The sequence below is a fragment of the Aspergillus oryzae genome, chromosome 2 (assembly GCF_000184455.2).
Source record: "Aspergillus oryzae RIB40 DNA, chromosome 2".
NCBI classification, from domain to species: domain Eukaryota; kingdom Fungi; phylum Ascomycota; class Eurotiomycetes; order Eurotiales; family Aspergillaceae; genus Aspergillus; species Aspergillus oryzae.
In genome coordinates, this window is record NC_036436.1 from 5,934,306 (window position 1) to 5,952,651 (window position 18,346).

At 50.4% G+C, this 18,346-nt stretch overlaps 7 protein-coding genes across 7 annotated transcripts; 4 read left to right on the forward strand and 3 right to left on the reverse strand.

Moving 5' to 3' along the window:
• Positions 1-16: 16 nt before the first annotated feature.
• AO090003001426 (alpha/beta hydrolase) lies at positions 17-787 on the forward strand (the record flags this gene model as incomplete). Its single annotated transcript, XM_001820430.3, has 1 exon — positions 17-787. One exon carries the CDS (start codon positions 17-19, stop codon positions 785-787), a length of 771 nt encoding a protein of 256 aa, XP_001820482.1.
• Positions 788-3,308: 2,521 nt separating this feature from the next.
• AO090003001427 (uncharacterized protein) lies at positions 3,309-4,576 on the reverse strand (the record flags this gene model as incomplete). Its single annotated transcript, XM_023235310.1, has 5 exons — positions 3,309-3,520; positions 3,589-3,783; positions 3,843-3,863; positions 4,003-4,456; positions 4,523-4,576. The coding sequence occupies 5 exons, from the start codon at positions 4,574-4,576 to the stop codon at positions 3,309-3,311; spliced, it is 936 nt and encodes a 311-aa protein (XP_023090341.1).
• Positions 4,577-5,484: 908 nt separating this feature from the next.
• Positions 5,485-7,514, reverse strand: AO090003001428 (MDR family MFS transporter; the record flags this gene model as incomplete). Its single annotated transcript, XM_023235311.1, has 8 exons — positions 5,485-5,812; positions 5,869-5,899; positions 5,961-5,986; positions 6,035-6,204; positions 6,266-6,409; positions 6,456-6,825; positions 6,894-7,140; positions 7,199-7,514. The coding sequence occupies 8 exons, from the start codon at positions 7,512-7,514 to the stop codon at positions 5,485-5,487; spliced, it is 1,632 nt and encodes a 543-aa protein (XP_023090342.1).
• A 1,070-nt stretch (positions 7,515-8,584) lies between these two features.
• On the forward strand, positions 8,585-10,383 carry AO090003001429 (cytochrome P450; the record flags this gene model as incomplete). Its single annotated transcript, XM_023235312.1, has 4 exons — positions 8,585-8,826; positions 8,862-8,894; positions 9,002-9,724; positions 9,780-10,383. 4 exons carry the CDS (start codon positions 8,585-8,587, stop codon positions 10,381-10,383), a joined length of 1,602 nt encoding a protein of 533 aa, XP_023090343.1.
• A 569-nt stretch (positions 10,384-10,952) lies between these two features.
• AO090003001430 (uncharacterized protein) lies at positions 10,953-12,226 on the forward strand (the record flags this gene model as incomplete). The annotated part of the gene is made up of 3 exons (XM_001820434.3): positions 10,953-11,331; positions 11,380-11,414; positions 11,465-12,226. The coding sequence occupies 3 exons, from the start codon at positions 10,953-10,955 to the stop codon at positions 12,224-12,226; spliced, it is 1,176 nt and encodes a 391-aa protein (XP_001820486.3).
• Positions 12,227-13,311: 1,085 nt separating this feature from the next.
• AO090003001431 (uncharacterized protein) lies at positions 13,312-14,746 on the forward strand (the record flags this gene model as incomplete). Its single annotated transcript, XM_001820435.1, has 2 exons — positions 13,312-13,805; positions 13,861-14,746. 2 exons carry the CDS (start codon positions 13,312-13,314, stop codon positions 14,744-14,746), a joined length of 1,380 nt encoding a protein of 459 aa, XP_001820487.1.
• A 277-nt stretch (positions 14,747-15,023) lies between these two features.
• On the reverse strand, positions 15,024-16,385 carry AO090003001432 (putative secretory lipase; the record flags this gene model as incomplete). Its single annotated transcript, XM_001820436.1, has 1 exon — positions 15,024-16,385. One exon carries the CDS (start codon positions 16,383-16,385, stop codon positions 15,024-15,026), a length of 1,362 nt encoding a protein of 453 aa, XP_001820488.1.
• Between the last annotated feature and the right edge of the window lie 1,961 nt (positions 16,386-18,346).

Sequence of the window (18,346 nt, forward strand, 5' to 3'; positions counted from 1 at the left end):
ATTCCAGCTACAAAAAATGGACACCCCCAAGCCAACAGTTCTCGTAATCTCCGGAGCATGGCACACCCCAAAGTCCTACACCAAACTCGCCAATGCCCTCAAAAAAGAGGGCTACGAAGTCCACGTCCCTCGCCTCCCCAGCATGAACGGCGCAAACCCACCCAACGCAGATCTAACAACCGACACAGACCTAATCCACAGCTACGTCGAAAGCCTCGCCTCCGCCGGTCGCACAATAGTAGTAATTATGCACTCCTACGGCGGCCAAGTCGGAACTAACGCCCTCCACAATCTTGGTCGAAACGAACGTAAGAAACAAGGACTGGTCGGCGGAATCAGCCATCTGATCTACATGTGCGCTTCTCTTTTCACAGAAGGGGCCTGTATATTAGATATCGCCAGGGAATTTGGTACCGCGGATCAGATTGCTAATGCATCTGATATTCTGGGTATGTTTCCGAAGGAAGAGTTGAAAAAGCTCATGGCTGGGCCTGGGGTGGATGATGCGGATGCTGAGGAGCTGGTTTCGTCGTTGACGAGGTGGAATGGGGATGCCATGTTTCAGCCTTTGGAGAGGTATGCTTGGAGGGAGATTCCGTCGACCTATATTCATACGACTAATGATCTTGCTGTGTCGTTGGAGTTTCAGAGGGTTATGGTTGAGAAGGCTAGGGCTGAGGGTGGGGTTTTTCAGACGGTGGAGTTGGAGGCTGGTCATGGTGTTCATTTGAGTATGACTGCGGAGGTGGTTAAGATTGTTGACGGCGTAGTGGCGAGAGGAGTCTAGTTCGACGTATGTTATTTCCTTAATTTGATGCAAGTTTGGGGTATTTTCGTTTGGTGAAGTGTTTCCCTCTTTAGGACCTGAACCAATGAGTAAAACATTAGGGATTATAACCTAATAACTTAGGGTATTTTTGTGATGCGCCAATAGCGACGGCTATTTTGAGCATTTTGGCTATATGCATTCAGATATCATAAACATCATATATGTACATACTTCACGCTTAAAAAGCGTCCATGGATGGGAATTCATCCCACTGCAACTCCTCCTCGGGGCACTCTTCCTCAGGAGGTTCCTCCGAGACACATCTATCACACTTGCAAACAAAGCGAAATGACCCTTGCAAATGGTCCCGTCGATCCTTAAGTTCGACCTTCTTTGACAGATCGAAGTACGATATACAGCACTCCTCGCCGGTGGCTATATCCTTTGAAGCGACAAAGACCATCCGACTTTGATCATCCGGTTTATGTATTATCTGCATAAATATTAGCTCACGAGGAAAATTAGGGAGTGGAAGATAATAGATCAGACATTCGGCGAGCAAGAGTGATTCGCTAGAGCTGCTGTCGGGTATACTCCGGCCGCGAACTGCTCTCCGCGATCGACTGCAAGCTCCGGGAGTGGAAAGGCCCCGGTCTCCCTAGGGTATAAGCCAAATGAGTTGGCTTCTTCTTGACATATTAAAACCAGCACTTCGCTGGACGTTAATCCATGTGGTAGGGATTGGCTGTTTCTCAAGTATTTCTTGACTAGCATGGTCCAATGTCGCACTTGGGAGTGAGTCCAGGAATCTTGGGACCCGCAGAATGAGCGGATAGCGTTCCAACCTGTTTCGAAAGAACTGGGTTTTGAATCTGAGCCAGTTTTGCTACCGCTAGTTTTGTCGCTTGAGGGCGTATTCCGGAATTCCACATGCCGACTGGCAAGGATGCGCACGATTAACCACAGCATACCGAAATCATACTCGCCCCATTTAGAGCGTATAGAGGTGGCATATTTCTTTAACCAGGTACATTCGAACTCATGGCGGAGGTTGTCGGCATCCCGACACGATGAATTGCACCAGACCACCTCGGCCGAGCATCGGTTCGGACAAGATACGCGCTCTACGGTCCGAGCAACACGTCTATGACAAGCAGGATTGCTACAGCGAACATCATCACTTTGCTCCGGATGATCCACGACGGGAATAAGTGCATAGGGCAGGTCAACCAGCAACAATTCACCCTTCTTCACCGGCTGAGAGACTCGGAGCTGACGGCCCTTGATCGGGTCCACGCTCTGGATTAAACGAGGGTGGATCCATGGCTGTTGACGATCGCTTAGGTTTTGATCCGGTCTGATAAGATGATCTGTTGTCGCGAGTAATCGCTCCGTGGCTATCGGTGATTGCATCTTATCTTAGCTTGTGTTTGGTGTGTTGGTGATGGGGGGGGGGGATTGCTGGAGGTCGCTTGGTGGCGCTGCGATTTCCCCCTTTTTTTTCTGTCCGTGTCTCATGCGCATTATCTCAGCTCCTGCTGGGTTCCACTGTGTTCCATAGTTATGCGAGGTTATCTGTGGGTGGTTAGCGAATTTATTTGCCATAGTGGGGATTGCGGCGGATAGCCAATTATTGGAGGTTATCGTGAAGAAAAGAAAAACTTGGCTTTCGAATTAGGGCTCCGAGGTTTCCGCGTATCACACCGAAGATCGAGGCACGTGGCTGGAATGTTACTGCATGATGAAGAGAGGAAAGAATACACAAACACACAGAGAGTGAGAGATACTGTATGTATGATAGAAATTGAACAAATTGAAAAATGCTCTGAAATATAATCAATGTAGTATACCCATGTCCGAAAGGGAAACCCGAGATTGTACGCAATGCAGCTCGGATATATATTTTCATAAAGTTAAAGTGATCGCGCAGCAGCTAAAATGCTCGTTGACACGGACGAATGAATAATAAGGTCGAATCCGTTGATTGTTGTACAGGACCTGGGGACTATCGCTTTCACTTGTAGGAGAGTTAATGTAGTTTGGCTGTGACTCGGTTGTGACTCCAGCTTAGTACCCACTAAGTAATAACATAGAAGCCGACGGTGATTCTGATGCTCTTTGAACAGTAGGATCTTCGTCGCTGATAACATGCTGTTAGCTCATGTAGCGGTGTCGCCGGCTCAACGACGAAATACCTCGAGAGTTGGTGGTTACGGTGGGGGATGTACCACTGTGCAGACCAATGTGCTACTAGAATCCACTGGAAGCTTGATATCAGAAAACGATATTGTCGAACTAAACGACAGTGATGGAAGAATTAACAATTAGAAGTAGTATCTTGGGCTTCACCATGACTGACAAGCATGATACTCCACTGTGTGCAAATGATGGATTGATGATCGAGCGATCATCGCCTATAGAACGAGGAAGACTGAAAACTTCATTTGTAACATATAACATTCATCATGTAACCAAAAAAATATACAGGGTATAAAGAAACATAAGAAATACGCTAAATCCAACACCGCCATATGAGAATTTATACAACAGGTGCCAGCTCGCGGTGACTATCGTAAGAATTAAGATGGAGATCGGAGCTTCCTTCCGACCGGGTGCGAACGCGCTGGAACCCCGGCTTAGCATCCAAGGATGGGTACTCCGTATGGAAGCGGACTGGGTACGCTGAAGCGCGGTTCTTGTCCTGTTTCACGAACAATTGGCGGAAGGAGCCGACACAGGCGATGATATTGGCTGGTTGGGTTGTAGTTAGTATAGAGGTAGCGAAGGATTGATCTTGAATGATAGAAGGCAAAACATACCGACAGTGGCTTCGATAAAACTCCACATCCACAGCCAGGACATATCGGCGTTTTTCTCCTTGGTAGCAACGACGGCGACTCGTACGATCGCTACGATGATGATGAGTACCGCCAAGGACAGGATACTTATCAGGATCATCTTGCGGCGGAGGGGAAGCCGCACGTTCCATAGTAGGGTGATTGGGAGGCTGATGACTATATTGGGGATCAATGGTCAGTAAATCAGGTTTTAAGGATGGTGAGAGTAGCCTTACTTGTCAGGTCAGTGAGGACATCTAACACCAGGTTGATAATAAATGTATTATATTGGAACAGAACAGCTTCCTTTTTCGGACAATTTTCTATCGAAGGCAAAGTCCATGAGTTAGCCAGGGCCATAGTAGAAGCAAAAGGTGTCTATTCTCGTGGACATACCCAGGATATAGGCTTGGTCTCTCAGCAGGCAGGGGTACTGGATGTCCCCCAAGCAGACGAAGTATGTGGCCGCGACGAAGCCAACGACACACCAGAACCAGATGAGCCAGGAGCGATCGGTACCTCCGATCCTCCGGAAAAAGATCAGAAACGAGGCTTTGATCGCCCACAGAGACGTGTAAAACAGGATGAGAATGGCACACTCGGCCCTCTCCAGTTGTGCCAGGCGTTTCAAGATCTCGGGTGTCGGCATGAGCTTGCCAGCGTCTAACTGAAAGAGGAGGTACATCGAGTCCACCTGGGTCATCCAGGTGATTGCCTGGACTAGGAGCATCAACCACGCGCCGATGGCGAAGGCATCGTCGAGCCAGAGATGTCGGAAGGCATAGATGCGAGCAAGTGTGCGAGCCAGAACGAAGAGAAACGAGAGCCCTGTTGCACCCCAAAGGACGCCCTATAGTACATCAAAGTGATAGGTTAGCTAGATGGAAACACACATGAGCGGGTCGCTCTGACTTACAATGAAAACCGGCCCTGTCACCTTGGCAGGAGTGTCTATCTGGTAGTTTGTCATGGTGAAATGCAGACAACAGTGGCGTTTCAACACTGGGAAGTCTAACGTGCTCTTCACATAAAGAAGATGACGAGCAGCTTGTGTAGCCCCGCAGCATCAGATGTATGTCACTTGGACTGGGGACGTCTGCGAAGAGGGCGGGGCCAGGTTAGATATGTCTGGAATCCATTAAATGAGTGACAGTGAAGGGGATCCAATCCCCTCCGGGAACGACCTCGGGAGGGGGGGCTGTACGCTCTGCAGCGCCATTGACAGGCATTATGTACAGCCTGATTAAACTGACAATGCCTTGGAAGCGATGTTTGGGGGCGATTACAAGACTGGTTCCGATCTTACTGCCCTTTACGAGTAAAATCGCCGCGCAACCCCGCTCCAGCGGTTGTCGAGTGGGCCATTTCACTGCAACATTGCTATTTTAAAATGCATGGAGTAAGCACTAAAGGACGAGCGGGTGGGTATCTCATCATAAGCGAGATATTTGTCAGGCTGACTCTCATCGGGCGGGGTTGCAGATGCGCTACCTTAGGGCTAATTGTCGCCATTTCCTTATTTCCGGTGAGGATCAGCGGCCCGGTCCTAATCTAATCCATCCTGCGTTTGCTATCACTCGCTTGGCGCGCTCATTTTTTTCACCACTGAGGTTAAAATGGCGGTGCTCTAGATCTACTCCATAAAGGAAAGCCGTATTTCTTCAAGCAGCGACCCACCAGACGACCGGGGGTGGAAATTACCACCCTAACCAACTCATGCTCCGTAGGCGCCAAATGGTCAGACCACTCGCTGTCATTGCTCCAAGTAAATTAAATGTATACGCTTGATTGGTGGGAAATGAGTTCCCTGCTGTATAGCTCGATTACTCTCGAGACATGCAGAGAGACTGCATCTATGATTACTATAATATTAGACTACTAGACTAGGCCAACACCCGTCTGGCCTCCCCCTCCGCCGGCCTCCCGCCTCTGATTTGCAACCTTCTTGGCATTAAGCCACTCCATCCCAGCGGTAAAAAGCACAGACGCACAAATACAGGCTAGTGCAAAAATCATGACATGCGAGACGGACGTGCACCAGATGCTGCGAAGCTCAATTAAAGCGTCGGCAGTGGGGGCGAGTACCTCGAGATTTGACGCGCCCCAAGACATCACTCGCTCGGGGGAAAGTTCGGGAATCTGTCGGGGTACCTCGCGGAGAATGTTGTTCAGGGAAATTGTTTGAGAGATGGCTATTGATAGGGCCCTAGTCCGAGTTATGAGCGACTCTACGAGCATGATCAGACCGGAAGATCCACTTACCCTCCTAGTTGCCATACAAACACAGCGATAGCTGAACAACGTGGTTAGCGTTAGCCGTAGATGGTCAATAGTAACGACAGCAAAATACGTACCATTTCCGGTCGGGACGTCGTCCTCGCTGCGAGAGTGGTAAGCCTATGTTGTTATTAGGTGCTTATGTACTTACTGTAGTACCACGTTCACAGCCGTGTAAGGCAGCTGCATTGCTAGTCCCATCCCCAGTCCATGAACAACCAAAGCGGCCGCCCAATATACAGTGGACGACTCAACCTTGAGCCTGGTGAGCAACACAGTTCCAGCAATGCAGATCAGCTCGCCGACGATCATGTACGGAACCTATACACATCTTGTGTAAGCTGGAAGTTCCCCCGGGGCTGGAGCCAAGTCATTCACATACATAATACCCCCATTGAGTGACAAGGGCAGAGGTCACAATTACGGCGAGCATCTGAGGTATAAACACCGCGATGAGGTCTACTCCACTGTGGACAGCATCCGCACCCTGCACGGCTTGGAAGTAATACGGCATGTAGTACGTGACCTGAACGAAGGTTAGCGGCGCTCGCGATAGTTTACATAGAGCTCACAGCGTAGGTGGCCGAGCCTAGGCAAAAGAGCACCCCTCCGCTCGTCCATATCGACCGCTGACGGAGGACACGTAGTGGAATTAACGCCCGTTCTTTCCGCCAAACTTGAATTCCGACGAAAAGTATTGACAGTAGGCCAAACCCGACAAAGAGCCCTATGATGGTGGCAGAGTGCCAAGGCTTCGTCTGTCCTCCCCATTGAAGTGCCAAAAGGAGACAGCAGACCGCGCCGATGAAGACTACGCAGCCGATAGGATCCATATGTTGCAACTTCACCTTTAGTGGCAGAGATCGGTTGTCATTCGCGGCATTACGAATTCGGAGGACGAATAAAAGCAAAATCAGTGTCACACCGCCGATGGGAACATTACTGGTGGAAGTCAGTGTAACCCTCAGGGCGTCGTCTGTAGCGTAAGAGGTAGAGATAGATATGCCTACATCCAGAAACACCAACGCCAGATACCGTGGGTGGTAAAGGCGCCACCCAATACAGGGCCAACACAGACGGAAATTACAAAGACGCTGATCACGATGCCCTGATAGAGCGGTCGCTTCTCCAAGACAACCGTTATCGCGATAATGCTCAGGGCACCTTGGAGGATACCAGCTGCCCCAGTGCCAGCAATAGCGCGACCGACGATGAACATGGCCGAGTTTGTGGCCGCAGCGCACAGGATTGAGCCCACTAGATCGCAACAACCTTAAGTGAGCATTGACCCCCTGATCGGCAATGCTTGACAAACCTTCAAACACCACAAGGCAAATTTGGAAGACGAGCTCCACTTTGAAGAACTTGTACATGCTTCCCATGAGTGGCTGAAAGGCCGTAATAGTGAGTAAATATGCACTGCCATACCAGGCAGCATCGTCCAGGGCGTGGAAATGAGACGAGATGGACGGGATAACCACTCCGATGATGCTCGTATCCAAGGAGACGACAAACACCCCAAGAAAGAGCGAGAAAATGACAGCGGCAAGCTGCCAGCCGGAGAGATAGCTATCTGGCGACTTTGCCGACACAGACGATGTTTCCACAACAGCTGATTTCTCTGCGTCCATCATAGGAGGTGTTGTCTGTGGCCAGCGATCAAGGTAGGGGAAAATGGAATCGCAATGATGGCGACAACGACCGCATTTTGTTTGATCTGGAGCAAGGCGCCGATCCCAGCTATGATGCCTACAAAGGTTGCATGGGGAATTTACCCCCCTTGGCGGCGTTAGTAGTATTCCAGGTTCGAGTTTCCTGCCTTCGAACCCCTGCTCTATGCTATACCTATGTAGGTAACCCCGAAGACACAGAAGAGATGGTGGAATTTGAGTTATATGAATAGCCCCCACCTGCTCTGCTTACAGTGAGCAATGCCCATTTCACGGACATTACAATACTAGTGGAATGTCCAGTGATCGTTGCCAAGTTATCCTGCACGCACTAGTGTTCGTGGACTGGATCCATTCGCGGAACAGGACTGATCCACTTCTGATTAGCGTGTAGCCGGGCTGAAAATCATGGCAATGACGGGACACTGGCTTTATCTAATGCGAGACAAGGCGCATTCGTTAGAAAGTCTCCGCGCTAATTATGGCCTGAGGTCAGCAATAGTGTCGCACCAGCCAACCATGCGAAGACAGAGTCTTGCTGGCCCCCATTCTCCGACGGGCTCACTGATACACTTCTTGCAGTATTTGTTATTCAGGCACATGTCACTGGTAAATACTCAAGACTAAGCGTGTTATATCCCGTAAGAGATTAGTGTGCTATTCCCCGCCCCCTACGGTTGCATGTGGACGCTACTATCCTATATCGCTAGCAAATGAGGCGGTGCCGAACGGAAATCTCATCACTCTTTCCGACCCCTGACGTCTGCGACTTCTGACATGCTCCAGCTGTCATGGATGTCGGCATGCCTTTAGTGCTTACTTGACCTTTCCCATGTAGTCTCCGAAGCTAATCAATTGGGGGCCGCTGTAACCCCTCTTCTTTACAATGAATACTATGACTACGTAGGATATGTGGCTAGCATGAGCCTTACGTACAAGGGTGCAAGGGTATAAACAAGACCGACTCCCTCGTGGGATCTCACGTCCGTAGGACAAGGGCACACAAGGAGTCAGAACATTAACTTGTGAAAATGCTTCAGGATTTAATAGCCACTCTCGCTTCCGGGGCCCAGATGTACTGGGCCTCCAGCGGTGTCTGGATGCGCGTGGTACTGACAGTGTCGGCGATCTGGATTTTCTGGCGGATATGGAGGTTTACAATCCTACCACTTTTCCGGCCTAACGAACCAGTTGAGCTACCATACTGGATCCCCTGTAAGGCCCCCTATGCTAAAATGGTTGAAGAACTATCGCTAACAAGCAGCAGACTTTGGTAAATCATTCAATGAATTGCTTTATCGGTTACAGTTTGCTGACATGCATGATGATCAGGACATGCGGGTGCGTTCTTCAAGGACTCGCACCAACTCATCAGAACGGCCCTGTGCGTATACTAGTCCCAAGGTTTAGATTATCCATTTGATGCGGGAAACTAACTACTACCATAGAAAACGCTTCGGGACACTGGAACCGTTCAGCATGATCATCGCCGGAGATCGATACTACGTCATCACCTCGCCGGAAGACACTCGCCCGTTCTTCGCCGACGTGAAAGCTATGACTACGGACGGATTCCTCGACCGAGCACTACTAGCGTTTGGCTGTGCTCCTGAGCGCCTGCACACGCTGTGGCAGCGAAACACGCCCACCAAAGTCAACCCGAAGGGCAAGAATCTCATCCATTTGACACAAGACTTGTTCAAGCACGACCTAGTTCCTGGACCGACACTTAATGTGCTATTGGAGAGATACCAAGGGGCTCTCGATGAACTACTATCTTGGGACCGCCTAGTGGGCGCCTATCCATCGCTAGTTAGCACGCAGACAGAGGCCATCTCGCTCTACGACATCTGCGCAGACTTTATTGCCAACGCCAACCAGATCGTCCTGTTTGACCGGGCGCTTCTGGCCATCGATCCAGACATGGCAGTCGAGATGCGGACCTTCACAGATGAGCTTTGGAAGCTCGTGCACCGGTCACGATTAGTTGACACCACGGAAGTCACTCGAATCCTGCGCCAGTATAGCTCCGCATTCAAGTCCTACCTGCAGCTGCCACCCGAGGCGCGCCCGAACGAAACGCCTGTGATCCGTACTTTGCTAGAGACATATGCCGAGCTAGGAATCCATGAGGACGACCGTGCCGCCATGCTGGTCATGATTTGCTGGGCGTAAGTACTCCGATCGCCCTCATCAAACAATAAATAGATCTAACTGGAGCAACAGCGGCGATGCCAATGCCTACAAAGCTGCGTACTGGGTCCTTGCATATATTCTGTACGACCCCCAGCTGCGGGAAATAATACGTCAGGAAACAGCACCCGCGGTCGGGCCAGACGGCAAGCTGGACTGGCCTTATCTCGCTAAGCGATGCCCACGACTCTCGTCGATCTATCACGAGGTCCTGCGGTTGACCAAGCGCGATGTCATTGTTCGACAGGTCGTCCGTGACACTGCCCTCGCGGGTAAGCGGTTACGGAAAGACAGCATTGCGGTGATACCGACCTGTCAGCTACATGATAACCCCGACACATACGGGGCAGATGCCGCGTCCTTCAATCCCGATCGCTTTCTGAAACAGCCCGGCCTGGCGCAAACCACATTTTTCCCGTATGGTGGGGGACGCCACTACTGCCCGGGTCGCTACTTTGTGGAGATGGAGATTTATGGTTTGGTGGCACTGATGCTAAATCGATATGAGATGGACCTGGCCTGGGCAGCACCCTTCCCGCGGCGCGACGAAAGCCTGGTCACGTTGGGCATTTCACGGCCGGTTCCGGGAGATGATCTTCATGTTACATTAAATTGGAAGGAGGGGAACAAAAATTAGACATGAGTAATGATAAATGAAATTGTACATACATTAGTTGAATTGAATTTGCGGTATAATTAATTGTGTACTGGGGCGTGGCGGTCGATTCGTGTTCTAGGGCCGGCCCGCATCCCATGACGCCCTGAGCCCCAACTGGACCGTGTCTTGTCTGCCTTGGCCCTTGAGGGGTTTGGCGTTTGCTTGGTTATTTTTAGCGCGCATTGACTCTTCCTTGGTGTTTGAGAGAGGAACAAAAAGCTCTGCCGCTGCTTGTAATATTTCCTGTGCTCTGACTCGTCGAACAAGGCGCCGATCGTTGCTGGATGCTCTCAACTTCTCCCACTCCGCCTCCGACTAAGCAGGGATTAAGATATTAGGGCTGCATTAGTGCTGACAGCCTCCATTGTTTCACCTCCAATTCTCGTTCCACTGGTGTTGTTGAATTGCTAACTCCTGACTTCCGTGCCTGTCAATCTCCTGGTCGTCGTCTTGGCGCATTTTTCTTTTTGGTTGCTTCTCTCTCCAGCCTTTCTTCCTTCCTTTCTGTCTTTCTTCTCTACCTCCCCCGCCACCACAATTGTCCGGCCATGTTGCTAATCATCGCAGTGGCCCTCCTGGGCTGGACCCTGTACAGCGTCTTCTGCCTGGTCGGGAACATCCGCCGTATCCAGAAAATCGGCATTCCTTACCACGTCATTCCCTGCAGCCCCGTCAATCCGCTCTGGATTCTGCTCGAGCCTCTCATCTTCTTCATTCTTGGTCTCCTCCCGTTTGAATTCGGTCGCATCAAACACTATGGTCGCCGTACCTGGCAGTTTACCGACAAGGCCCAGTCGCATATGCGAATGGGCGATGCCTGGGCGATCGCAACTCCCAACGAGATCTTTGTCTACATCTGCGACGCCGATGCTATTACCGACATTATTGCGCGTCGCGCGGATTTCGTGCGCCCAATTGAGCTCTTCAGTATGACCCAAGGATGAGTTTTAGAAGCTGCTTCACTGACCCCACTAGCCCTGCTCAATGTCTTCGGTCCAAATGTTGCAACGGTTGGTCTACTCCAATCCTGTCACTCAATGTGATTCTAACTTGCTGGTAGACCGAGGGCGCCGACTGGCAGCGCCACCGCAAGATCGTCGCCGCTCCCTTCAACGAAAGCTTGAACAGCTTCGTCTGGCGCGAAGCCCTCACTCAGGCGCAGAGCATGCTGACTACTCGAGCCACGGCCGGACCCTCCGGTGGACTGGGTACTGACACACGGACTCTGGCGCTCAATGTTCTCGCAGCAACCGGTTTCAAACGGTCAACGCGCTTCCAGAGCGCTCAAGAAGCGCAGTCAGAGGATCCGCGCTCCTACGCGCAGTCGCTGAAGACCGTCATGCTCAACACTTTCCTCATCATGCTGATTCCCCCCTCCGTGCTAAAATTCCCCATCTTCCCCAGCTGGTGCCGTCGCGCCGGTGAGGCCGTCGAGGACTTCAAGCAGCACATGCTCAACATGTTCAATACAGAGAAAACGCTCCTCGACCAGGGCAAACCAGGCACCGGCACGCTGATGTCGTCCTTCGTTCGCGAATCCACCGTCGATCCCAAGAGCAATAAGACTGTTCTTACCCTCGACGAAATCCTGGGCAATATCTACGTGATCAACTTCGCTGGCCACGATACAACAGCCGGCTCCCTTACCTACGTCCTATTCTTGCTTGCCGCCTACCCCAATATCCAGGAATGGATCGCAGAGGAGATCCGCACCGTCTTCCCCAACCCCGACCGCGACACATGGGATTACAAGGAAGCTTTCCCCCGACTAAAGCGGTGCCTCGCAGTAGTCGTAAGCACCCGGCCCAATCCCCCCTTATGAAGCCCATATACTGACCCGAAGCCACCCACCAGCTCGAAACCGTCCGTCTCTACCCCCCCATCCTGGCTTTACCCAAATCCGTCGCCCCGCAATCAACCAGCCTCCGCCTCCCAGAAAGCAACCGCACCATCGTCCTCCCCAAGGGAACCGTCGTCCTCCCCAGCCTCCTCGCCGCTCAAACACACCCGAAATACTGGCCCGACGAGCCCACCACCTGGAATCCCCGTCGCTGGATCGAAACTTCTAACCCAACCGACGCCACCACCAGCACACCGGAAGACCACCTCGCAGGCGAAGAAATCATGGAACCCCGCGCGGGCTCATACTTCCCCTGGTCGGCGGGTGTGCAGAACTGTGCAGGACGCAAGTTCGCGCAGGTGGAGATCGTGGCAGCCATGGCGGCGTGGTTTAGAGAGTATCGGGTGCGGCCGGTCAGAGAAGATGGAGAGGACTTTGAGAAGGCGCAGGCGCGGATCTTAGAGTCTACTAATGATAGTTATCAGTTGTTGGTTATGCAGATGAGGGATCCGGATAGTGCTAAGTTTGTTTGGGAGCAGGTTGAGTGAGTGATATCCTTGGGTTGCTGTGAGTGGAGGTAAGTGAAGGTGTGAGAGGTGTGTTGTTTCGATAAATTTGAGTTGACACTATACACTTGTTTCTATAATCTCTCCTCGGTGTTATCCTCAATGAGAAATGATTCTTATTTTATGTATTATGCCCAATTTCCTTGCTGGATTATTGAATCGCATTTCATGTTCAATGCTTCGTAGTATTGACATAGAAGTTACCCTGAAAGGCACTGAGGGAAAAGTCTTGACTCAAGACAAAGTAACATCGCATCTACACGTCCGAGGGATACTACCTCGGATGACTAAAAGTACAGAGTCCATAAAGGCTATATACCAGAATAGTTAAAGAAACCAGTGCGAGTGGCTCTCAACAGTGAGGGGAACCAGCAACCTCGGTCCGGGGTAAAGATCGCCGTCGCCTCACATCAACCAAACAACAACCTCATACATATACTCAGAATACCCACAGCATTCCCCCAAAACAATCCACCACTATACAGCACCCAAACACCCAAAATGGCTACAGCAAATTCAAACAACGCCTACGTCCTAGGCGTAGGAATGACCCAATTCCTCAAACCCCGCCGCACCCGCGAATACCCTGAACTCGGCTACGAAGCCGGCGTGAAAGCCATGATCGACGCCCAGATCAATTACGACGACGTCCAAACTGGAATCGCATGCTACTGCTATGGAGATAGCACCTCTGGTCAGCGGATCTTTTACCAGTTCGGCATGAAGGGTATCCCTATCTACAACACGAACAATGCCTGTGCGACGGGCTCGACGGGTCTACATCTGGCGCGGACGATGGTAAAGGGTGGTACCGCGGATTGTGTTCTAGTCGTAGGTTTTGAGCAGATGCGACCGGGGTCGATTAAGAGTGTTTGGGATGATCGACCCAGTGCGCATGGGCCGTCAACGAGGCTGATGGAGGAGGTGTATGGGAAGGATCCGGCGCCGAGGAATGCGCAATATTTTGGGAATGCGGGGAGGGAGTATATGACTAAGTGAGTTATTTTCCAATAGCGCTACGTCAAGTTGTGTGTCTAATGTGAGGCTCAGGTTCGGGGCAAAGGCAGAAGATTTCGCAGAGATCGCACGTATCTCGCATGAACATTCCCAGAGAAACCCATATGCTCAATTCCGGACCTCGTACACCCTCGAGCAGATCCAGAACTCGGGTACTATCTTTGCTCCGTTGACGAAATTGCAATGCAGTCCAACTAGTGACGGTGCCGCGGCTGCTGTTATCGTGTCGCAAAAGTTCCTAGATGCTAGGCCACACTTGAAATCCCAGGCTATTCTCATTGCAGGACAGCAGCTCATGACCGACGGACCGGAAGTATACTCACAAAGTGCGATCGACCTGGTAGGCTTCCAGATGAGCAAGCAAGCTGCGGAACGGGCGATGGCCGAAGCGGGTGTCACGCCCAAGGATATCAAGGTTTGCGAATTGCACGACTGCTTTTCGGCAAATGAACTTCTACTCCTCGATGCGCTTGGCTTTTCGGAGCCAGGCAAGGCTCATGAGCTGGTTCGTCGAGGCGATATTACATATGGTGGCCGGGGACCTGTTATTAATCCTTCTGGTGGACTTATTTCCAAAGGTCATCCCCTTGGAGCTACTGGTGTGGCGCAATGTGCCGAGCTCACTTGGCAGTTACGGGGGTGGGCAAATAATCGCTTGGTTAAGGGAACTAATGTTGCTTTGCAGCATAATTTGGGTCTTGGTGGTGCCGTCGTAGTGACGGTTTACAAGAGGGCTGATGGACAGAGTAACCCGGCACTTTCGGATGCAGAGGTACGACAGAAATCTGCATTGGGCTATAACCCCGCGGTAGAGGCGCGCTATGTTAGACCTGAGGATGGAGAGAAGGTTCGGAGTCGGACGAAGCGACATGACCATCCTCTGAAGGAGACGGTGGGGACTCTGTCGGCACGTATTTAGTGCTGAGTCTGAACTCCGGCTACTGATGTGGGGGTTCGACAGTACTAAGGATTTGTGGTGAGAATGATCATTGATTCTTCACTCGAATATACGGAATAAATGTTCATTGGCAGGTAGTTATGGAAATTGTATGACACAAAGGATATCAACATATAACAAACCAGACATTGACAAGACACTATATAACGCATATCGGTCGTAATCATGATTGAAACATTGCCACGCCGATCGGACAAGCTTAACCGTCTTTCGTAGAAAGACTACCACAATCAAGGAATTAGCCGACGACACCAGGACCGATCGGCCCCGCCAGGATTGCCTTGAGGAGGGTAAGGATCTCATCGCCCAAGGCTAGGAGAGCCTTAGGGTCAGCAAGACCAGTGACCGCAGTAGACTTAGTACATCCCTGTTGGACGGGCTTATTATTCATACGATCCATAATCCAGAGCAGACCGTCAGCAGACCCTGTGATCTCGAGCGATGCATGTTCAGAGAGCTCATCACGCTTATACTCGACACTGGCTCCAGCATTACAATAAGTCTCAACAAGAGCATCGGTGTCATTCACGGGGCTTATCTCATCCCCAACCGACTTGTACACCAAAAGAGGGATCTTGGGCACATGCTGTCCCATCGCATTGGCGTCCATTACTTTCACAGCCGCCGGCTGATCAAAGATATTCCGATCGTTCGTATAATCGTAGATATCCTGCCCGAGGTATTGAAGTATGTCTCCGGAAAGACACGGGTTCTGGGTCTTGTTAAAGTCTGCCCTCTTCGATGGTTTAAGCCCGTCATTAATAAGTTGCTGGATGTCGGGATACTCATTCGCCAGACCTTGGATGCCGGAGGGAACGAGTCCGACAAACAGACCTTTGTTGACCGCATCAATGACTGGTCGAATCTTGGGCACGGTACCGCCCAGTGCGGCTCCCACGATATTTAGCTCGGGGGCATAGGTAGGATGAAGCTCGGCGGCAAATCCACTGGCCAAACTTCCACCAGAGTAGCCCCATAGCGCGATAGTGGGATCCGAAGTGATGTTTGTAAAGCTCGAGGATGCCAAGGCAGCACGAATGTTGTCTAAAACGGCTTGGCCGGAGAGGTTGTTGGCCAGGAAGGCTGCCTTAGGTCCGAGATGATCTGGGACTGTCACCACCCAGCCTTTATTAAGGGCTGCGCCGAAGAACAACAGTTCCACTTGTGGGATCACCAGACCCAAAATCCCGTCGTGGGCTGCCTCAAGCTGTAAGGCGTACGAAGGCGCACAGTTTGGATCCGCTGCATCTTCAGCGACCTGGTAGGAGAGCAACTTGGAGTAATCAGCATTGTGGGGAATCAGGATGGTGGAGACTGTTGCAATGGCATTGCCAGAGGAGTCGCTTGTGCGGTACAAAATTTGATGTGCTGCCTGGATATTGACTTTCGCGAAGCCGAGCGCTGCAATTGGGTTTGGGGGAGTTCTGTGCCGAAGGATTGTTCCAGGTGCCGAGGACTCAAAGCCTTCGGGAGGGATATAAAAAGGGTCGTCCACTGGTAGTGCAGGTGCAGTGGCCCGCGCAGGCAGTTGGGCCGGGAAGGCCGAAACGAGCGGGAGCACGGCGAAGAGTGGTGCCAACAAAAGGCTTAGCCTGGCCATGTTGTGTTATCTTGAATGTGCAATTGACATCAGAGGCAGAGGACATACGGCGTATATATATCGCTTCATTCCCATATATCAGTCTAGCAATCCGTAGGCAGGCTACCATGCTATCACGATGAATGCGATTGGATAGGCTAGGATATAGCCAGTCATTTCTCAATTCTGGGCGTGATGTGACTAGAAGAGAATGGCACATGAATGGCACATTGTGGGAACACAGTACGAAGTCCAGTATGGATATTTGTCAACAACCGAGGTTTGTCAGGGCTGTTTTAATGAAGCGCATTAGGATGCTTAGCAACGAATCCTTGACGCATATTAGAAGGAGTCTAAAATGCGGGGCGGGTAGTATAGGGCTCAAATATGGGATCTACGCACCCTGGTCACGAATCCTATCACGCCTCCGAAAACAACCCGATGCATGGAGCTAGCCAATCCTCTCACTAGGAGTTATTATTTTCCTCCTATGTGAGATTAAGGGTCACTCAACAGTTTCGCCGATTCACTATATCTCTATCAGAAGAGCCTCGGCATTTTTGATACTCCACGTTTTGTTGGGAACATTTTTATGTGATTTCCCCCTTCTTGAAGGATTGCTCTAAATTAAATACGTGCCACTAATTCAAGCAGGGTCTATAATATCAAATGAGCTTGAGACTTCGACCAGAACCTGTTGGATCACCAGCTTAGTGTATATAACATACAAAATGCATGTGCCTTGGTACAGCTGATCCTTTCCCCTTCCGAATAGAAATGCAGCACTCACGTCGATCTCCTTGTGAAGAATATGGGGTAAATGCCTTGCCCTCGTATTCATCGTATTCACACGTGTATTTCCCCTTCATCACCTTTGATTTGAGCATGTGGGTCATACAACACACGGGCTACAGTGGAAGAGGTTGACTCTATTTTACGATTTCAATCGCTCGGAGGTGCAAGGGGTTCAAGTCTACAGACAATGCCCAAATTTTGGGCCTCTCCAGATTGTCGCCTAGTACGTATTTGAAACAACCCTGATTTTGGATCTGGGGTTGTCGTTCTAAATAACGACCCAGGACTATCGCCATAACCTTTACTAATAACGTGAGGAGCTCAGTGCTGAGCCTTCCATTTCTATTGCTGAAGATATTATTGCATAGCCAGCTTCATGACTCCTACTAGACCAGATGCATTGAAGATTCTATGTTGAGGTTTGTTGCACTCTCCAGCATCGCTTCTAGTAACTAACTTTGGCGTCTTCGGTTCGTCATCGCTGTCATTGGTACTTAGTGTGGCTAGTTCGTGGGAAATTCCATCCTTCGGGAGCCCTCCCAACTGCTGTAAGACACGGGCATTCAACCAGGCATCTTCTGCAATGGCTGTAAGTTCAGATCTTCCGGACTTTATCATGACAGCAAAAGCTCTAGGCTTAAGAGAGTATTCAATCTCGGTCACAGAAATGTTAAGAATTGCGGATCCAGATCCAACTGTTTCCATAAACGCGGGTCTATGGAGGCATTATCGACTTACTATTAGAAGAAAAATCTTGATACTATGAAGAGTTTGAATGACGGAGCGATGTAAGACTCATAAGGATTGACCAGTCTGAATCCTGCGATACATGTTGCATCTCCATGTTGATAGTGGTTAACGAATCAGGTTGGTATGTCTACATTGAAAATGTATCCTGTTTCTGTATATTTAAGGCTAGTTGGTTCCATTTCGATATTACTGTGATATTTGAGATTAATTACCTTGAAGCTTCCCTATATTTTAGTGGCAATTTGATCTAGTCGTTAATAGCAGCCCAGAATAAGGCATCTTTCTATGAATATATATAGCGGTATGCTGATCTCCTGCTTCCTGCTTGACTGGCAAGCTGATTCACGACGTATACATAACAGGGATTATAAGTTATTCATCACGTAGGCGCACGTAAATAGCTCCCCAGAATTACCCCTTAGCATGCTATGCGCAGA